This window comes from Hemitrygon akajei, chromosome 1, assembly GCF_048418815.1.
Source record: "Hemitrygon akajei chromosome 1, sHemAka1.3, whole genome shotgun sequence".
Classification (NCBI taxonomy): Eukaryota; Metazoa; Chordata; class Chondrichthyes; order Myliobatiformes; family Dasyatidae; genus Hemitrygon; species Hemitrygon akajei.
Window position 1 is genome coordinate 70,311,929 of NC_133124.1, and position 20,603 is coordinate 70,332,531.

The following is a 20,603-nucleotide window of genomic DNA, read 5'->3' on the forward strand; positions in this document are numbered from 1 at the left end:
TATTGAGAAGACGAGTAATTTGCAGTTCGACGTGTTTCGAGTTGGAGATCTGAATGGGTGAGAGTCAGGAGGACATGTCACACCCTCAGCCCCAGATTGCCAGGGTCAGAGGTCCACTCAAGTCGGGAAATTGAGGCCTGAATATCAAACCCATGATCAATGAGTCCTGGATTCAAGGCACGAAGGTCAAACCCATGATCAGCAAGTCCTCGAGTCAAGGTCCAAGGGCCAAACACACATGATTGGCAAATCCTGGGGTTGATATTCAGAGGTGGACGAAGTCCAGAGGAAAAGCCAAGGCTTTAAGTCCAGAGCTCGCAGAGTCCAGAGGTTGAGGCCCTAAGGTCAGATCTGTGATTCTGGGCCAAGGATTGGAAGTTGGTGGTTGACCCGATGTTGAAAGTCCAGGCCAAGATCTGGAGACCCAGTGGCGCCATATCCTGGAGTAGGAGGCTAAAGTGTGCGCGAGAAGGTCAGTGGCTAAGAGCATTGGAAAGGGGCTTGTTTTGCTGCTGTTGTTCTGCCGAACATTGTGGGCATGTAATATTGGCTAAGGAATGTGTGGCGACACCTTTGGGTTGCACTCAGCACATCTTGCAGTACATCCTTGGTTGTAAACACAAATGACACATTTCAGTCTGTTTTGACATACATGTGATAAATAAATCTGACTAGAATCTGAATAAGGAAGGTATAATCACAAAGTTGGGGTTATACTACCATTGGCCTCCCAACAGCTGCTGGGGGATAGAGGAGCAGATATGAAAATGGATTATGGAAATTTTTTTTGAATGGGGCTATTTCAGTGAGTGATCTATTTCCCCAATATTGATTGAGATTCCCTTAGCGCTAGAAACTTAGATGGGGCAGAATTTGTTCTGTACATCCAGGAAGGTTAAGTGATACAGAATGTAGGCAATCCAACCAGGGAATGGTCTGTACTTGATCATGTATTGGGAAATGAACCAAGCCAGATCAGAGTTTCAGTAGAAGAAGATTTTGGGCACAATAAGGAAGTTGTCGGAATTCAAAAGAAGTACTTAATTGGGAAAAGGCTAGTTGTCAGGCAGAAACTGGGGAGGGTAAATTTGGAGAGATTGTTATTGGGAAAGTCTGCATTTGAAATGTTAGAGACATACAAAGACCAGCTAGTTAGAGGTCAAAGCCAACTTGTTCATGTAAGGAAGAAAGATGAGGATGATGAGGGATGTTGCAAATTGAAAATCATTTGAGGTTTAAGAATCTGAATTTGGATGGGGGACTTAAAGGGTATAAAGGAAGCAGGAGAGGACTTAAACAGGGGATCAGGAGGACTGAAAAGTGGCCATGAAATATCCTTAGCAGGTGGGATTGAGGAGAATGCCAAGGTACTTTATGTATACATTAAAACCAAGAAGGTACCTAAGGAGAGGGTAGGACCTTTCAAAGACAAAAGAGGTCAGTTGTGCCTGGAGCCAGGGGATGAGGGTGAGGAGCATTTTCCATCAATATTCACCAAGGACAAGGACATTGAGGTTAACAAGGAGGAGATGTTGGATATCTTGAAGTGAATTAAGGTGGATTGTACTTAGTACCTAATAGAATCTATTCCAGGTTATTGAGAGAGGGAAGGGGGGGGGGGATTGCTAGGCCTTGACAGAGATATTTTTATCCCTTCAGTGACCGTGGGAAGTGGGGGGGATGTCCAGAGTACTAGAGAATAGCTAATGTTGTTTGTCTGTTTAAGAAGCTAAGAAGGGGAATAGAAACAGACCAGTAAATTATACATGAGTGGGACTTATCCCAGTGGTAGAGAAGTTATTGGAGAGAAAATTTTTAGGAATAGGAACTAGCTGCATCCTGAAAAGTGTGGATTTGCTAGGGATAGTCAGCGTGGCTATATGGGAGGTCTTACACATATTTGTGTCTTTTTGTATAGGTACATAGTTCAGTACATGGAAGTTCCAGTGAGACAGTGTGTGATACTTGTTCTGAGACAGGGCAGACAACAGAAGTTTCTGTAGGTGAACACCTTGCATATAGTGAGCACAATGCCATTATTTGCAAAGTAAGTCTGCAAAAAGATAGGATTTGTCGGTGGATTGAGATTCTAAGTAGAGAAAGGCCAATTTTGATGGTATCAGAAAAGATCTGGCAAGTGTGAATTGGGAGTGGCTGTTTTTTTGGCACAGGTGTACTTGTTAAGCAGGAGACTTTCAAAAGTGAAAATTGGAGGTTACAAAGCTTGGACGTGCCTGTCAGAATAAAAGTTAAAGATAACAGGTGTCAAGAACCTTCATTTTCAAGAGGTATTGAGGCCGTGGTTAAAAGAAAAAAAAGAGGTGCACAGCAGTTATGGACAGGTTGAGATAAATGAGGTGCTTATGGAGTATAAGAAATGCAAGAGTTTTGGGGGGACTTTAAGGCATTTGATAAAGTCATTTTTGAGGCCTAATTCAGAGTATTGTGTGCTGTTTGGTCACCTATCTACAGGAAAGATGCAAACAAGAATGAAAGAGTATGGAGAAAATTTACAAGCATTTTGCTGGAACTGGAGGACATGAGTTAAATGGAAAGATTCACCAGGTTAGGACTTTATAGCTTGGAACATAGAAGATTGAGAAGAGATTTGATAGAGGTATACAACATTATGAGGGATATAGATAGGACATATGCAACCAGGCTTTTTCCATTGAGGCTGGTGGGACTGCAACTGGAAGTCATGGGTTAAGGATGAAAGGTGAAAAGTTTAAGGGGAACATGAGGGGAAGCCTTCACTTAGAGGGTGGTGAGAGTATGGAATGGGCTACCAGCGCAAGTGGTATAGCAAACTTGATTTCAACATTTAAGAGAAGTTTTGAATAGGTAAATAGAAGCAGGAAACAGAGATAACAGAGTTGGTGATTGGCAAAAGTGTTGTAGATAAGACAACAACAAAATATTCTCTTACTATCTTTCCTTTCAGTTAGTCCTGACGAAGGGTCTCGGCCCGAAACGTCGACAGCGCTTCTCCCTATAGATGCTGCCTAGCCTGCTGTGTTCTACCAGCATTTTGTGTGTGTTGTTGTTAACAAAATATTGTCACTGTTAATGACATCAGCAAATGTGAGGAACATCCTTTGGACTGGACAGCAGCTGTGGTGAAAGAAGCAGTTTGTGGTTCCAGGTAACCGATTGACATGAATGCCAGGGGGAGTAGTAGAGGCAGATACAATAACATTTAGGAGTCATTTAGATGGGTTAATGTTGTCACATGTACCAAGGGATAGTGAAGGAATTTATTTTGTATGCCATGTGGATCATTTAATTACACAGTGCACTGAAGTAGTGCAGAATACAATAACAGAATGCAGAATCAAGGTACAGTTATAGAAAAAGTGCAGTGCAAGCAAACAATAAAAGACAACGGCAATTATAAGGTAGATTGTGAGATTGAGAGTCTATCTTATCATACTAGGGGACAATTCAATTGCATGATAACAGCAGGGTAGAAGTTTGGTGGTAGCTTATACCCTGTTGTGTGCTTTCAGGGTTTTGTATCTTCTGCCTAATGGGAGAGGGTGAAGAGAGAATGTCTCAGGTGGATGGGATCTTTAATTATGGTGACTCTTTACAATTCTTCACTGTGGAAGACACTAGCAGTATGCCAGAAATTTGAGAGTGTCATGAGGCAGAAGTCAGTGTAGTTGCTATTACTAAGGAGAAGGTATTTGGGAAGCTGAAAGGTATGGAGGTAGATAAGTCACCTAGACCTGGACCAGATGGACTACACTCCAGGGTTCTGAAAAAGATAGCTGAAGAGATTGTGGAGGCATTAGTAATGAATTTTACTAGATTCTGGAACGGTTCCATAGGACTGAAAAATTGCAGATGTTGCTCCACTCTTCAAGAAAGGAGAGAGGCAGAAGAAAGGAAAGTTAGTCTGACCTCAGTGGTTGGGAAGATATTGGAGATGATAATTAGGGATGAGGTCTCAGGGTACTTGGAGGCAAGCAATAAGGCTTACACCAGCAATGAGCAGCAAATTCATTAAAATGGAATTGAACACTGGTGTGGCTGTTTCAGTCATTCTACAAAATGAGTTTGAACAGCATTTTAATTATACTAAACTGAAGCCTGCAGATAGCCACCTGAGAACTTACACAGCAAAAAAGGTAACTCCTGTGGGAATGACATTTGTAACAGAGAAATACAACAACCAACAAGCCACATTGGGTTTGTATGTGGTAAAACTAGGACAGACAGCATTATGGGGCTGTGATTGGCTGAGGCAATTACAACTTGATTGGAGATCCATCTAGTATTTGCATGGCGCATCCCCTGCAACAGTCAACTGAATACAAATTAAGAAGGGTACTGGATGATGCTACAGCAGTGTTCAAGGATGGCATTAGAAAACTCAGACTTGTCAAGGGTAAAATAGTGTTAAATGAAAATGCCACATCCAAGTTTCACAAAGCCCATCCTTTTCCTTATACCCTCCTTGATAAAGTAGCCAATGTGCTAGATCATGGGAAGGCTAAAGGAATTCTTTCCAAGGTTGAGTTGAGCCTATGAGCAATGACAGTGGTCCCAGTAGCTAAGAAGAATGATGGGTCTGTAAGGATTTATGGTGATTTTAAGGTCACCATCAACACAGCACTGAGAGTAGATCAATACTCTCTGCCCAGGATAGAGAATATCTTTCCAAACTTTTTTGGGAGGGAAACATTTCAGCGAAGTGGACTTGGCTGAGGCCTCCTACAGCTGAAGATGGAAGAATGGTCCAAAGTGTTTCTCACCATAAACACTCACAGAGGGCTTTATCGTTATAATAAGCTTACTTTTGGAGTAGCATCTGCACCTGCACTCTGGCAGAAAGCTATGGGCCAGGTGCTGCGAGGTTATGTGTGATTAATTCATTGTTACCGGTATGGATGACAAGGAATGTCTCCAAAATCTCAAGATAGTGTTAAAAAGATCAGAAGGTTATGGGGTATGGGCTCAGAACATGATGCAATGGGTGTGAATTCTTTAAACCAAGCAGCACTTACTGTGATTGCACATTGACACACAAGGATCAAACAGGTGTGCTGAGAAAATTCAAGTAATGGTGGATTCCCCAAGGACAAAGAACATGTCATAGTTGCAGTCTTTTTTAGGACTTGTCAATTGCTGTAACAGGTTCCTGCCAGACCTGGCTACTATGCTCCATCTTCTGAACTCATTATTGCAGATTGAGAAGAAATGGCAATGGACAAAGCAATATGAGGTGGCTTTCTAAGAGGCAAAGGAAATTGTGATGTCAGACACTAAACTCACACATTATGATCTATATTGTCCAGTGAAGCTTGACTGTGATGCTTTGCCTTATGGTATAAGTGCAGACATGTCGCATGCTATGAGTGATGGAAGTGAATGACCCATTCGCACCACATTCGCTTACTGCTGCAGAGAAAAATTATGCACAGATTGACAGAGAAGCCTGGAGTCTGGCTTGGGTTGTAAAGCTTTTCAACCATGACTTTTGGGGGAGAGAGTTACTAATCATCAACCACTAGTGTCCACTTACAATCCACAGAAGGGTGTTACACTAACAGTAGCAGCATGAATGCAGAGATGGGCCCTGTTTCTTGGAGAACACAATTACAAAATCAAATTCAAGAGGACAAGTAATCATGGAAATACTGATGGATTGTCCCGTTTACCCTTGGAAAAAGAAATACCTGAAAAATTTACAAAAGAGGACACTCCTCTTGACGTATTCTCCGTAATACAAATCAGACATCTCCCTATAATGGCAGAGAATATCCGAACGGAAACCAGAAAATACCCCACACTGTCTCAGGTCTATACGGCAACCCAAAATGGCTGGAATATACTGCAGAAATTCCAGTTCCCTCATTTTTACCAGCACGAGGATGAACTTGCCCTCAATGGGGGTTACCTAATGTGAGGATTGAAAGCTGTTGTACCATCCAAGCTGAGAGCTAAAGTGTTCGAGGAGCTTCATTCCAGCCATCTGGACATGGTCAATATGAAAGCATTGGCTCAAATCCTTGTCTGGTGGCCTGGGTTAGATCAGCAGATTAATCTCTGGGTAACAGCACACCCAGAAAATGCCATGTGCAACGCCTCTCCATCACTGGGAATGATCTCCATTGCTCTGACAAAGAATTCATGTGGATCTTGCCAGACTATCATTGGAACAAATTTCTTGAGTGGATACAGCTACAAAGTGGCCAGAAGTGTTCCCAATAGCTGTTGAGAAGTGTCTTTTCAAGGACTGGTGTTCCACAACACTTGGTCATTGACAATGGACTACAGTTTGTTGTGGAACAGTTTTGGTCATTCCTACAAATGGCTTGATGGAAAGTTTTGTCCAGAGTCTAAAGAAAGCACTCCAAGTACTGTCAGCAGAACATACTACACTAACACTGTATTAGAAGCTTGCCACTTTCCTCCTTGCATATCACAATGCAGCACATTCTGCAGCTAACAACTCATCAGCTATGCTGTTCCTGGTTCATCCCTTGCACTCACGCTTGGAGTGCTAAAACCCAATCTCAAAAGGAGTATGCAGGACAAACAGCTGAGACAAATTGAAAGCTCCCTATGTAAGGAGGTTTGATGTTTTACTTCTGGACACACAGTCTTGGCAAGTGACTACAGAAGTAATCAAAAGTGGGTACTTGGAAAAGTTAAGGACAGAACTCGATCACTCTCCTACACAGAGGAGGTTACATTTGGTGTCATCTGGAGATAACACATCAATAAGTTAAGGAGAACAGAGTCAATTGTTAGAAAGAAAGGTGTTCATGGCTGTCAGTGTTGTTTAAGTAACCTTGTAAACATTTTGTTTGATTAAGCATTCTATGTTGTTTACATAATTCAGTTTGAGTTTTACACAAAAGTACGTGAATGGCATTCATCATTACGCAACAATCCGTATGTACGTGCCTCACTGAAAGAGAAACTAAGCATGCACAAATAAGCTGATTCCTGGTTTTTCTTTTGCTTGGTTTTAGAGTTACGTAATATATCACATACTTGGGAATATTGTGAACAGTTTTGGGTCCCTTATTTGAGAAAAGATGTGGTGGCATTGGAGGGGGGTCCATAGGAGGTTCACAAGAATGATAGGGTTAACATATGAGGAGTATTTGATAGCTCTGGGTCTGTACTTGCTGAAGTTCAGAAGAATGAGGAGGGATCTCATTAAAACCTATCAAATATTGAAAAGCTTAGATAAGAGTGGATGTAGAGAGAATGTTTCATATAGCAGGTGAGTCTAGGACCAGAGGACATAGTCTTAGAATAGAGAGACATCCATTTAGAACAGAGATAAGGAGGAATTTATTTACCGGAGGGTGATGAATCTATAGAATTCATTGCCACGGACAGTTGTGGAAGCCAAGTTGAGGCCAAGTATATTCAGTATATTTAAACCAGAGGTTGGTATGTTCTTGATGAGTCAGGGTGTCAAAGTTAAAGGGGAGAATGCATTGGAGTGCGGTTGAGAGGGTTAATAAATCAGCCATGATGGAATGGTGGAGCAGACTCGATGGGCAAAATGTCCTAATTCTGCTCCTGTGTTTTATGACTTGTGTCTTAAGTCTTACCAAGGCATTCAGATATGTAGACAATCTATGGAGAGGAGAATAGTTCATGTGATGTGTTGAGCTATGTACATGGATAGGAAAGATTCAAAGGGATATGGGCCAAATGGAGGTAAGAAGGACCAACTTGGATGGGCACCTGGTTATCCCGAACAAGTTGGACCAAAGGGCCTGCTTCCAAACTGTTTTACTTTTTGACTATTCAACCTTTGGTCAGTGACAATAAGTGAATTATAATTTGGAGCTTTCAAAAATATTTAATTGGAGAGCTTTCTCAAAGCGTTGGGGAAGGGCAGTGGGCTAAATGTTGTGTCTGTAGTGCTTTAACAAAAATTAAATCTTAACATTCTCAAACCAATGTATGCATGGTAAAACTAAATAGATTTAATGAGTGCCTGTGGACTGTGTTCCACAGTATCCCACTTGAAAGACAAAGAAAGTGGTGGAATGGTTGAGGTGAGAGTGGAGAGAAGAGAAGAAGATGAAGCAGGCACAATCATAGAACAATACAGCACAAATTCAGTCCATCCAGTTAATGCTGTTCATGGTGCCCACCCAGTTAGTTCCAGTTTGCTGTGTTTAGCCCATATCCATCTAAACTCTGACCCTCCATGTACCTATCGAAGTGCTTCATAAATTATACTATTGTACCTGCCTCAACTACTTCCTGTACACTTTATTCCATACACTTGTCATTTTTGTGTGAAAAATGTTACCCCTCTTGCCCTGAACAGATGCCCCTAATTTTGGATTCCCCAACCCTAGTGAAAAGTGTTATCATTCACTTTATCCCTGCCCCTCATAATTTTATAAACCTCTATAAGGTTGCCCCCTCATTCTCCTATGTCCATGGGAATTAAGACCTAGCTTGGTCACCTCTCCCTATAACTCACACCTAGTCTTGTTAACATCCTCAAAAAATCTTTTCTTCACTCTTTCCAGTTTAACAAGGTACACAAAACTGTACACAGTACTCCATACAACACACACAAATTGCTGGAGGAACTCTGCGGGCCAGGCAGCGTCTGTGGAAAAAAGTACAGTTGACATTACTCCATATGTGACCCTCCCCCCCCCCAGTGACGTACAACTGCAACATTATGTCCCAACTCTTGTACATAAAGAATATAAAATGTTAATTTGATAGAAAGACAATTGACCTGTAACTTGGACTTTGTTTTCTTCACAAGGAGTCCTTCTGCATGGATGCTGTTTTATTTCAGATTTTCAGTATCTGCAGTTGTGATTTTTATTGGACTGATTGATATTGCAAGCAAAATGCTGAACCAAACAAGCTTATCCTATGTGGGAATAAAATGTCCTTTACTACATTTTCTGTAGTTTGTGAAGTGATTGGATTTGACATGGAATCTCCACAACATTTCTGAAGACAGTGCGAGAGGGAGGATAGGCAGGTGGTAGAGAAGGGATGTGCTCAGACTGATGGTTTGAGAGGTGTCTATTTTAATGCAAGGAGTATTATGAACAAAGCAGGTGAACTTGGAACGTGGATCAGTACTTGGAGCTATGATGTTGTGGCCATTACAGAGACTTGGATGCCTCAGGGGCAGGAATGGTTACTTCGAGTGCCAGGCTTTAGATGTTTCAGAAGGTACAGGGAGGGAGGCAAAACAGATGAGGACATGGCAGAGATAGTGTCGTGGCTGCAGAAAAGGAGGAAGACATGGAGGGATTGTCTACGGAGTCTCTGTGGGTAGAAGTTACGGACAGGAAGGGGTCAATAACTCTACTGGGTGTTTTTTATAGACCACCCAATAGCAACAGGGACATCGAGGAGCAAGATTCTGGAAAGGTGTAATAAAAACAGGGTTGTCGTGGTGGGAGATTTTAATTTTCCAAATATCGATTGGCATGACCCTAGACCGAAGGGTTTAGATGGGGTTGGAGTTAGGTGTGTTCAAGAAGGTTTCTTGACACAATATGTAGACAAGCCTACAAGAGGAGAGGCTGTACTTGATCTGCTATTGGGAAATTAACCTAGTCAGATGTCAGATCTCTCAGTGAAGAGAGCATTTTGGAGATAGTTATCACAATTCTATCTCCTTTACCATAGCATTGAAGAGGGATAGGAACAGACAAATTAGGAAAGCGTTTAATTGGAGTAAGGGGAAATATGAGGCTATCAGGCAGGAACTTGGAAGCATAAATTGGGAACAGATGTTCTCAGGGAAATGTACAAGAGAAACGTGGCAAATGTTCAGGGGATATTTGCGTGGAGTTCTGCATAGGTACGTTCCAATGAGACTGGTAAAGGATGGTAGGGTACAAGAACCGTGGTGTACAAAGGCTGTTGGAAATCTAGTCAAGAAGAAAAGAAGAGCTTATGAAAGGTTCAAAAACTAAGTAATCTAGAAGATTATAAGGCTCGCAGCAGGAAGGAGCTTAAGAAAGAAATTAGGAGAGTCAGAAGGGGCCATGAGAAGGCCTTGGTGGTCAGTATTAAGGAAAACTCCAAGGCATTCTACAAGTATGTGAAGAGCAAGAGGATAAGACATGAGAGAAAATAGGACCAATCAAGTGTGACAGTGGAAAAGTGTGTCTGGAACCAGAGAAGATAGCAGAGGTACTTAATGAATACTTTGCTTCAGTATTCACTACGGAGAAGGATCTTGGCGATTGTAGGGATGATTTACAGTGGACTGAGAAGGTTGAGCATGTAGATATTAAGAAAGAGGATGTGCTGGAGCTTTTGGAAAGCATCAAGTTGGATAAGTCACTGGAACTGGGCAAGGTGTACCCCAGGCTACTGTAGGAGGTGAGGGAAGAGATTGCTGAGCCTCTGACAATGATGATCATCATTGGGGACTGGAGAGGTTCTGGATGATTGGTGGGTTGCAGATGTTGTTCTGTTATTCAAGAAAGGGAGTAGAGATAGCCCAGGAAATTGTAGACCAGTGAGTCTTACTTCAGTGGCTGGTAAGTTGATGGAGAAGATCATGAGAGGCAGGATTTATGAACATCTGGGGAGGCATAATATGATTAGGAATAGTCAGCATGTAAGAACTGCTCTGCCGGGCATAAGAACTATGTCACACGTGAAGGCCTGGAATTGGACTTGGTGTCAGAGGTTGTTTGAGACGCACGCCTTGAAGAGCATTTGTTTAGCAGTGGGAGCTTGTCCCCACTACCACCCTTCAGCTATGACAACCTTTGGAAGGGGCAAAGACAGGCCACTGGCGCCTTAAAATCAGTTGCTCCGGGCAGATGGGACTCGTTAACCATGGATGGTAGCTCATCTAAGAGAGGGAAAACTCCGATTTCAAACCTCTGCTGGCTTGCGACTATACCCACTCACGGTAAAGGCTTTTGGAGTAAACCCCGAGGAAAAATCCGGAATCGGAGTCCCGAAGTCGGCTGACTGCTGTACCCAGCACCGGCACGGCAACTCCTACGGTGCTGCTGGCACCAAACTGTATCGACTTTCGTCGTTCCCTTGGACCTGTCATTAGCTTGGAGAGGGGTGTCCCACTGCATGGGCAATGGGCAGATCTCCATATCAACCGTGCCCTGGCTTGCGCCCTGGAGAGGCCACAAACCAGTGACTGCCAGAGGTGCAGTACCCGTGGTCAACCACAACCGACGGAGGCCACACACAGTCAGCGTGGCTTTGTGAAAGGCAGGTCATGCCTTACCACCCTGATTGAATTTTTTGAGGATGTGACTAAACACATCGATGAAGGTAGAGCAGTAGATGTAGTGTGTATGGATTTCAGTAACACATGTGATAAGGTACCCCATGTAAGGCTTATTGAGAAAGTCAGGAGGCATGGGATCCAAGGGGACATTGCTTTGTGGATCCAGAACTGGCTCCCCCACAGAAGGCAAAGAGTGGTTGTAGACAGGTCATATTCTGCATGGATGTTGGTGACCAGTGGTGTGCCTCCGGGATTTGTTCTGGGACCCCAACTCTTCGTGATTTTCATAAATGACCTAGATAAAGAAGTGGAGGGATGGGTTAGTAAATTTGCTGATGACACAAAGGTTGGGTGTGTTGTGGGTAGTGTGAAGGGCTGTCAGAGGTTACAGCGGGACATTGATAGGATGCAAAACTGGGCTGAGAAGTAACTGGGCTCATCATCTAAAATGATGAGCGGCGTTGATCATGTGGATAGTCAGAGGCTTTTTCCCAGGGCTGAAATGGCTAGCACGAGAGGGCACAGTTCTAAGGTGCTTGGAAGTAGGTACAGAGATGTACTTATCTGGAGTTCAGCCCAGATAAGTGTGAGGTGGTTCATTCTGATAGTTCAAATATAATGACAGAATATAGTATTAATAGTAAGATTCTTGACAGTATGGAGGATCAGAGGGATCTTGGGATCTGAGTCCATAGGACACTCAAAGCTGCTGCACAGGTTGACTCTGGTTAAGAAAGCATACGGTGCATTGGCCTTCATCAAACGTGGGATTGAGTTTAGGAGCCAAGAGGTAATGCTGCAGCTATATAGGACCCTGGTCAGACCCCACTTGGAATACTATGCTCAGTTCTAGTCGCCTCACTATAGGAAGAATGTGAAAACCATAGAACAGGTGCAGTGGAGATTTACAAGAATGTTGCCTGATTTGGGAGCATGCCTTGTTGAGAATAGGTTGAGTGAACTTGGCCTTTTTTCCTTGGAGCGATGGAGGATGAGAGGTACCCTGATAGAGGTGTATAAAATGATGAGAGGCATTGATCATGTGGATAGTCAGAGGCTTTTTCCCAGGGCTGAAATGGCTAGCACGAGAGGGCACAGTTCTAAGGTGCTTGGAAGTTGGTACAGAGATGTCAGGGGTAAGTTTTTTACTCAGAGAGTGGTGAGTGCATGGAATGGGCTGCCGGCAACGGTGGTGGAGGCAGATATGATAGGGTCTTTAAAGAGACTCCTGGACAGCTACATGGAGCTTAGAAAAATAGAGAGCTGTGGGTAAACCTAGGCAATTTCTCAGGTAATGACATGTTCAGCACAGCTTTGTGGGCCGAAGGGCCTGTATTGTGCTGTGGGTTTTCTATGTTTCTATATCATTTCTGTTTCAGAGTTGGCAAATGCCGGAAGGCCTCTTTTCCCTGGGAATGATGTAGATGACCAGCTGAAGAGAATTTTCCGATATCCTTTTCAAATTCCATGCTTTTAGCTACATGTGGAAGATTTCAGCAACATACTCTGCAATGGGGTAATGCACCAGTGATCCAAGTTCAACTTTGCCATTGTCTGTAAGGAGTTTGCCCATTCTCCATGTGACCACGTGAGTTTCTTCTGGATGATCCGGTTTCCTCCCACATTTCAAAGACATATGGTTTTGTTGGTTACGTAGTTATAATTGGACACCGCTGGCCTGTTACCGTGTTGTATCTCTAAGTAAATCTGTTTACCCTCTTTACTGTACAAAATACCCTGAGTAAAAGGAATTATTCTGAAGCTGGGGGACGGGTAGTACAGGTTTTGAGAAGGATTTTAAAGGAGGCCGATAAGGGGAGAGTGGTTATGGAGTTTGTTGCACTTAAGGGGTGATCAGAGAGCAGAACTGATGGTATTGGCTCAAAAAGCTAGCTACACTTAAAGTTAATGAATCACTGGTCTGGAGAAAATTATCCTAAGTTGCCGAAGGAGGTTAGGGTGGAATTGCAGAGATATTGACCATAGTCTTTCTGACTCTGTCAGAGGACAGAAGGTGTAATGTTACACCCATGTTCAAGAAGGGTGTAGGGATAAACCAGAAACTGCAGGTCAGTTAGCATAACCTAGTCACTGGGAAAATGTAGAGGTGATAATCAGAGGCAGAAGTCTGAGTCACTGGGGCAAAGGTTGCTTAGTTGGAAAAAACCAGCAGAGATCGTTAAATGTGTAGTGTGTTCAAGTAACAGGATTTTTTTTTTTCGGTGGGAAAATGAGAGAAGTACAGTTGACTTGGTACATGTGTCTTTCAAGTATGACCATCAAAACCTTATTACTATTCCATTGACTCACTCCGCCCACCCTTCTTGTTTGCTCTGTCTGCTAAAACTCACCCCTACTCCCCACTATCTTCCACACTTTGTCCTCCTATTACTCTCAGCTCCCTGAACTTTCCTTGACACTTTCACCTTGCTGGGAACCCCAACAGAGGAACAGTGGCCGACTATGACCAAGCTTCCTGATTACAAGGTGAGTGCGGGTCTCTGTGCAATTGTGTGCCTTCCTCTCCCTGACCGGGCAGAACTGAACGGTGATCTAATGCTGAGCTCTGTCCAGTGTTTAACAAACCATGCAAACATTTTAAGATGGATTAGACACATGAGTAAACAGAGCTCATGAAATGGAAAGGTGGGGCTTAGGAAGAGAACATAGAATAGTACAGCACAGTACGGGTCCTACAGCCAATGATGTTGTGCCAACCTTTTAACCTACTCCAAGATCAATCTAACCCTTCCCTCTCATATTGCCCTCCATTTTTCTTTCATCCATGTGCCTATCTGAAAGTCTCTTAAATGTCCCTTATGTACCTGACATGTGACAGTGTGTTCCATATACCCACCATTCTTGAATAGTTTTAGGCTAGAAGTAATTGCAGACAAATTGGCTTAATGTGGCAGATGATAATCTAAATCTAATATGGGGAAATGTGATACACTTTGGCAGAGAGTGAAAAACAGTAGAAATAGTTGGGTTTGTATGTGCACAAATCTTTGAAAGTAGCAGCAAAAAAAGCAAGTGCTGGAGAAATTCTGTGGATTAGGCAGCGTCTGTGGCAAGAAATGGACAGTTGACGGCTTGGGTAGAGGCCCTTCAGCAGGACTGACAGATAAATGGGAGGTGGCCAGTAAAAAGAGATAAGGGGAAGGGTGATTGGTGGATCAAGAGCTGGCAGGTGATAGACCTAGGTGAAGTGGGGTTCATTGGCAGATGGAGTTATGTGAGAAGGGAAAGATGGAGGTAGCGGTAGAGTCTGGGAAGTGATAGGTGGGGGCAACAAAGTGCTCTAACAACTTGATTTTGTTCCAACTCTAACATTGCAGATTCTTGTGTTTCCTTGAAGGCAGGCCTTGTTGAGAAGACATTTGTAAGTAGAGGTTAGAGTACAATACTAGAGTAGCTGTATTGATCCAATAGAAAATAATGGTTTGACCATAAATGATTAGAGCATCAGTTCTGGTCAGCATGAAGATCCTGAGTGAGGCTGCAGAGGAGATTTACTGGAATGGTCTCAGTACCAATGGGTTTCAGCTGCAAGGCTCAACTGGAAAAGCTAGAGTTCTTCCTGGAGTAAAGGAGGATGTGCAGAGATTTGATTGCAGCATGTACTGTACAGTCTTTACTGGCTTAACTACAGTAAATAAAGGGATACTGTTGCCATTAGTAGTTAGTTCAAGGACCAGGGTGACAGATATGTAATATTGGGAAAATGGTACATGGGAATTTCAAGGGGAAAACATTTATCAACAATACCATAAGACAGAGGAACAGAATTAGGCCATTTGGCCCATCGAGTCTGCTCCGCCATTCTATCAAAGCTGATTTATTATCCCCCTCAACTTCATTTCTCCTGCCTTCTCCAGGTAACCTTTGATACCCTTAGTAATCAAGAACATATCAACCTCCACTTTAAATATACCCAGTGACTTGGCCTCACAGTCATCTGTAGCATTGAATTCCACAGATTCAGCACACTCTAGTGGAAGAAATTCCCCCTCATCTCTGTTCTAAATGGATGTTCTTGTATTTTGAGGCTGTGCTTTGTCCTAGATTTCCCAGTATCTGAAATATCCTCCCAAAGTCCACTTTCCCTAGGTCATTCAATATATTTCATAATTTTGATGAGATCCCCCCATCATTCTACAAACCAGTAAAGGCCCCCTTTATTCACACGCTTTGTCTCCTGCCAGTGTGCTAATCTATTCATGCTGGTATCTTTCCTGTAATATCATGGGCACTTACCTTGTTTAGCAGCCTCATTTGTGGCACCATGAAAATCCAAATAAACAACATCTACTGACTCCTTTGTCTGTCCTGCCTGTTATTTCTTAAAATAATTCAAACAGATTTGTCATGCAAAATGTCCCCTTAAGGAAACAATGCTGATTTTGGCCTTCTTTATCATGCACCACAAAACATCATCCTTAATAATATATTCCAACATCTTCCCAACCACTTAAGTCCCCTAACTGCCCTATAATTTCCAATCATTTACCTCCCTCCCTTCTTAAAGAGTGGAGTGACATTTGCAGTTTTCCAATTCTCTGGAAGTATTCCAGAATCTTGAGAAATCACTACCAACGCCTCCACAGTCTAATCACCTAACTGTTTCAAAACCCTAGCTGTAGTCCATCAGGCCAAGATGACTTATCTACCTTCAGACCTTTCAGCTTCCCAAGCACCGTCTCTGTGACTTCACACTCTTTTGTCATCTAAAACAGTCCAATTTCTGGCATACTGCTTGGTGTCTTCCACGGTGAAGACTGGCACAAAAGTTTATTGAGTTCGTCTGCCATTTCTTTGTCCCCATTACTACTTCTCAATGTCATTTTCCAGTGGTCCAATATGCACTGTTGCCTCTTTTTTACTCTTTACAACTCTGAAAAATCTTTTTGTATCCTCTGCTTTTTAGTTGCCTTCTGTTGTATTTAAAAGTTTTACAATCCTCTAACTTCCCAGTAAATTGTGTTATATTTTGTTTTTATGCTTTGACTTCCCTTGTCAGCCACAGTTGCCTCATCCTCCCTTTAGAATACTTCTTTGAGATAAATTTATCCTGCAACTTTTGAATTGCTTCCAGAACCTCCAGCCATTGCTTTTCTGTGTCATCCCTGCTGGTGTCCCTTTCCAATCAACTTTGGCCAGCTCTCCTCTCATGCCTCTGTAATTAATTTTACTCCATTGCATTATGGATACATCTAATTTTAGCTCCTCCGTCTCGAACTGCAGGGTGAATTCTATCATAATATGATCACTGTCCTCTAAGGGTTCCTCCACTTAAGCTCCCTAATAAAAATCATGTTTATTACACAATACTCAACTCAGAATTGCCTTTTTCCTGGTGGGGGACTGCTATAAAAAGAAATCTTGTAGGCATTCTACAAATTCCTTCTCTTGGGATCCACTACCAACCTGATTGTTTTTAGCCAAAGGGTTAAAGGTCTGAAAGTACTAAGTCACCTGGACCAGATGGACTACACCTCAGGGTTGAAAGACGTAGCTAAAGTGATTGTGGAGGCATTGGTAATGGTTTTTCATGAATCAGTAGATTCTGGCATGGTTCCTGAGGAAATTGCAAATGTCACTCCATTCTTCAAGAAGGAGGGGAGGCAGAAGAAAGGAAATTATAGGCCAGTTAGCCTGACCTCAGTATTTGGGAAGATATTGGAGTCAATTGTTAAGGATGAGGTTTTGGGGTACTTGGACCCACATGATAAAGTAGGACAGGGTCAGCATGGTTCCCTTAAGGGAAATCTTGCCTGACATATCTATTGGAATTCTTTGGGGAAATAGCAAGCAGAAGAGACAAAGCAGAATCAGTGGATGTTGTGTGCTTGGATTTCCAGAATGCGCTTTGACAAGCTGCCACACATGAGGCTGTTTCACAAGTTAAGAGCCTGTTGTTTTACAGCAAAGATGCTATCATAGATAGAGCATTGGCTGATTGGGAGGAGGGAAAGAGTGGGAACAAAGGGACCCTTTACTGATTGGTTTTGCAGGGGTCGCTGTTTGTAATGCTTTTTTATGTCATATGTCAATGATTTAGATAATTCATTGACGTGATTTTGTGGCAAGTTTGCGGATGATATGAAGATAGGTGGAGGGACAGGTAGCGTTGTGGAAGCAGGGAGGCTATAGAAGACTTAGACAGATAAGGAGAATGAGCAAAGAAGTGGCAGATGGAATATCTTGTCGGGAAGTATATGGAATAAAAGCGTAGACTACAATATTTTCTAAACGGAGAAAATTCAAAAATCTGAGGTGCAAGGGGACTCAGCTGTCCTTGTGCAGGATTACCTGAAGGTTCAGTTGGTGGTGAGGAAGGCAAATGCAATGTTAGCATTCATTTCAAGAGGACAAGAATATATGAGAAAGAATGCTTTATAAGGCACTGGTGAGGCCTCAGTTGGAGTAATGTGAGCAGTTTTGGGCACCTTGTCTAAGAAAGGGGATGTGCTGACATTGAAGAGAGTTCAAAGGAGTTTCAAGAAAATGATTCCGGGAATGAAAGTTTTATCATCTGAAGAGTGTTTGATGGCTTTGGACTGTACTCACTTGAACTTAGAAGATTGAAGGAGGAATCTCATTGAAACCTGACAAATGTTAAAAGGCATAGATAGAGTGGATGTGGAGAGAATATTTCCTGTAGTGGGGGAGTCTAGAATTGGCAGGCAAAATAGAGTGACGCCCATTTAGAATGAGATGAGTTGGATTTGTTTTTAGCCAGAGGGTTATGAATCTGTGGAATTCCTTTCTGTTGGTGGCTGTGGAGGCCAGTTCATTGGGTGTATTTAAGGCAGAGTTTGATAGGTTCTTGGTTAGTCAGGGTGTGAAAGGTTATGGGGAGAAGACAGGAGAATGGTGTTGAGAGGGAGATGGGTCAGTTATGATGAAATGGTGGAGCAGACTTGATTGGTCAATTGCCTAATTTTGCTCCAATGTTTTATGGTAATTTGTACCTGTTACGAACCCCGTAACTGGGTTACTTACCAGCAAAGATAGAGACGTCCGTTGAAGTCTGATGATACTATTTTTAACAGTATTTATTAGCAAAAATACACAAAAATAATATCAATGCAAATATACAGATAATATACGTCGTCAATACTAAACCTAAAAGTGCGGGTATAATAATAATCAATAAGAAATAAGCTCTGTCGTTGTCTAGGGGATAATAAATTGTCCGAGGGAAATATAAAGTTCGCTGCAGTTCACACAAGCTGCCATTGTTTGGTTGTCGCTGTGTTGCAATTGTTGGAGAGAGAGATAGAGAAAAACTTGCCGACTTTCCTTTATGATTTCAATCCGTCAGGTGTCTCGTTGTCGTGGCCGTTCAAGTGTGTCCTCTCCTTTAGCTAAACCGTTCTTCCGTGATGAGCCCGCCACCCAGGCAAGGGAGGACTCACACAAGCTCCCACCGGCTTTCACTATAAAACGCTGTCACTGGATTTCTAGCGTTTCTCCTGGTGCGTCTCAAGGGGTGTTCCCCAGACCCCTCTTTTATCCTCACTCACGGGGTCTCAGATGTCAATCAGATTGGGATGATGCAATCCCTCAACCAGCCCACTCTGGTTGTCCCCTGAGGGGTTTCAATGAATAGTACAGTACTCAATACACAATTCCCTCTCCAAGAGACAATAGCAGTACTCAGTGGTTCTGTTCCGCTTTTGTTAGGAGGCATTCCCCCTACCTTGTGTATTCCGCGTTGTCTATGGCAACTGCCTTTGCTGTGATCCTGCGTCTTGCTCTCTCATTATTGACATGATGTGTATCTCTCTCATTTCCTGGGTCTCAGACCTGAAATAATAGTGACCTTGCGATTCTCAAAAAGGAGTGGGCGACTTTGTACCCTTCGGCCCCTCAGAGTTGGTTCCACAGTTTAATTTAGCCCCTATATGCTCAATTTCCCTCAGCAAAGCCTCTTTCCTTATTCCTTCTACATTGTTGGTGCTCACATGGACCATGACAGCTGGATCTTTCCCGTCTCACTTCAAATTCCTCTACGTTAGATGAGATGTCCTGAATCCAGATACCAGGCAGACAACACAGCCTTTTGGACTCTCAATCCTTGCAACAGAGAAATGTGTCTGTTTCCCTAACCATACTATCCCAAATCAGAACTGCATTTCTTTTCTCTTCCCCCCGTTGAATGGCTCCCTGATCCACAGTTACATGGTCTGGTTGCTCATCTTTCCTACAACCCCACTTTCATCACGAGGAGTAACAATCTCAGACCTGTTGAGCAAACTCAAGCGCCAAGGTTCCTCCAGCACTCTGTCCAGGATCCCACTATTTGACTCACTCGCAGTGAGTGAAGATAAATCCAAGGAAGGCGACGGGCCCAGAGGGCATCCAGGGACGGGTTCTCCGGGCCTGTGCAAGCGAGCTAGCTGGAGTGTTTGCTGACATCTTCAACTGCTCCCTGCTTCAGTCTAAGATCCCATCGTGTTTTAAGAAGACAACGATAATCCAGGTGCTGAAGAAAAGCAAGGTGGCATGCCTGAATGACTACTGACCTGTGGCTCTAACATCAATTGCTATGAAGTGCTTCGAGCGATTGGTTATGGCACACATCAGCCATAACCTACCGGTCAACTTTGCAATTCGCCTACCGGAGCAACAGGTCAACGGCAGATGCCATCTCTCTGGCACTACATTCCTCCTTAGAACAACTGGAGAATAAAGATGCATATGTAAGGCTGATTTTCATCGACTACAGCTCTGCCTTTAATACCATCATTTGAAATAAACTGATTCCTAAGCTCCGGAAAAGAATTAAGATCTGCAGGTGGATCTTCAACTTCCTCACAGACAGGACCCAGGGTGTAAAAATAGGGGACAAGCTCTCCTCTGCAATCACTCTGAGCACCGGTGCCCCACAAGGCTGTGTACTCATCCCCCTGCTGTACTCACTGTACACCCATGATTGTGTAGCACAGTGTCCAGGTAACATCGCAGACGCATCACAGTGTTTGAAGCTCAGGTTCCAGGTCATCAGCTTTGAGCCTGAGTTCTTCAAGCAGCTAATGTTGCTGAAGATTTGATCACCAGGGACCACAGTGGGGGTCTACCAATTGCCACATCATACAACTACAACTCATCACTTGATCCTATTACAGTTACAGAGTCAGACAGCGTGGAAACAAGCCCTTTGTCCCACCTGCCTGCCTTTGGCCCATAGTTCTCTTATCTGTGTACTAAACCCTCTCCTTTAATCTCTGTATGCCCATGACTGTGTCGCCACCCACAGCTCCAATCTGCTACTTAAATTTGCTGATTATACCATACTGATTGGACTAATCTCAAGTAATAATGAGGCAGCCCACAGAGAAGTTATCACTCTGACACAGTGGTG

The 20,603-nt window shown here is 43.1% G+C and overlaps 1 protein-coding gene across 2 annotated transcripts in view; it reads left to right on the plus strand.

Moving 5' to 3' along the window:
- cdk5 (cyclin dependent kinase 5) overlaps positions 1 to 20,603 on the plus strand; it is a 68,861-nt gene that overhangs the window by 33,827 nt on the left and 14,431 nt on the right. The window contains exons 9-10 of one of the 2 annotated variants that reach the window (XM_073045244.1): positions 12,613 to 12,682; positions 13,660 to 13,720. The exons of the other annotated variant lie outside the window; for it this stretch is intronic. Of the exons in view, the coding sequence (XP_072901345.1) occupies positions 12,613 to 12,682; positions 13,660 to 13,720 (131 nt within the window). The remainder of the gene's footprint in view (positions 1 to 12,612; positions 12,683 to 13,659; positions 13,721 to 20,603) is intronic. 2 annotated transcript variants of the gene reach the window in all.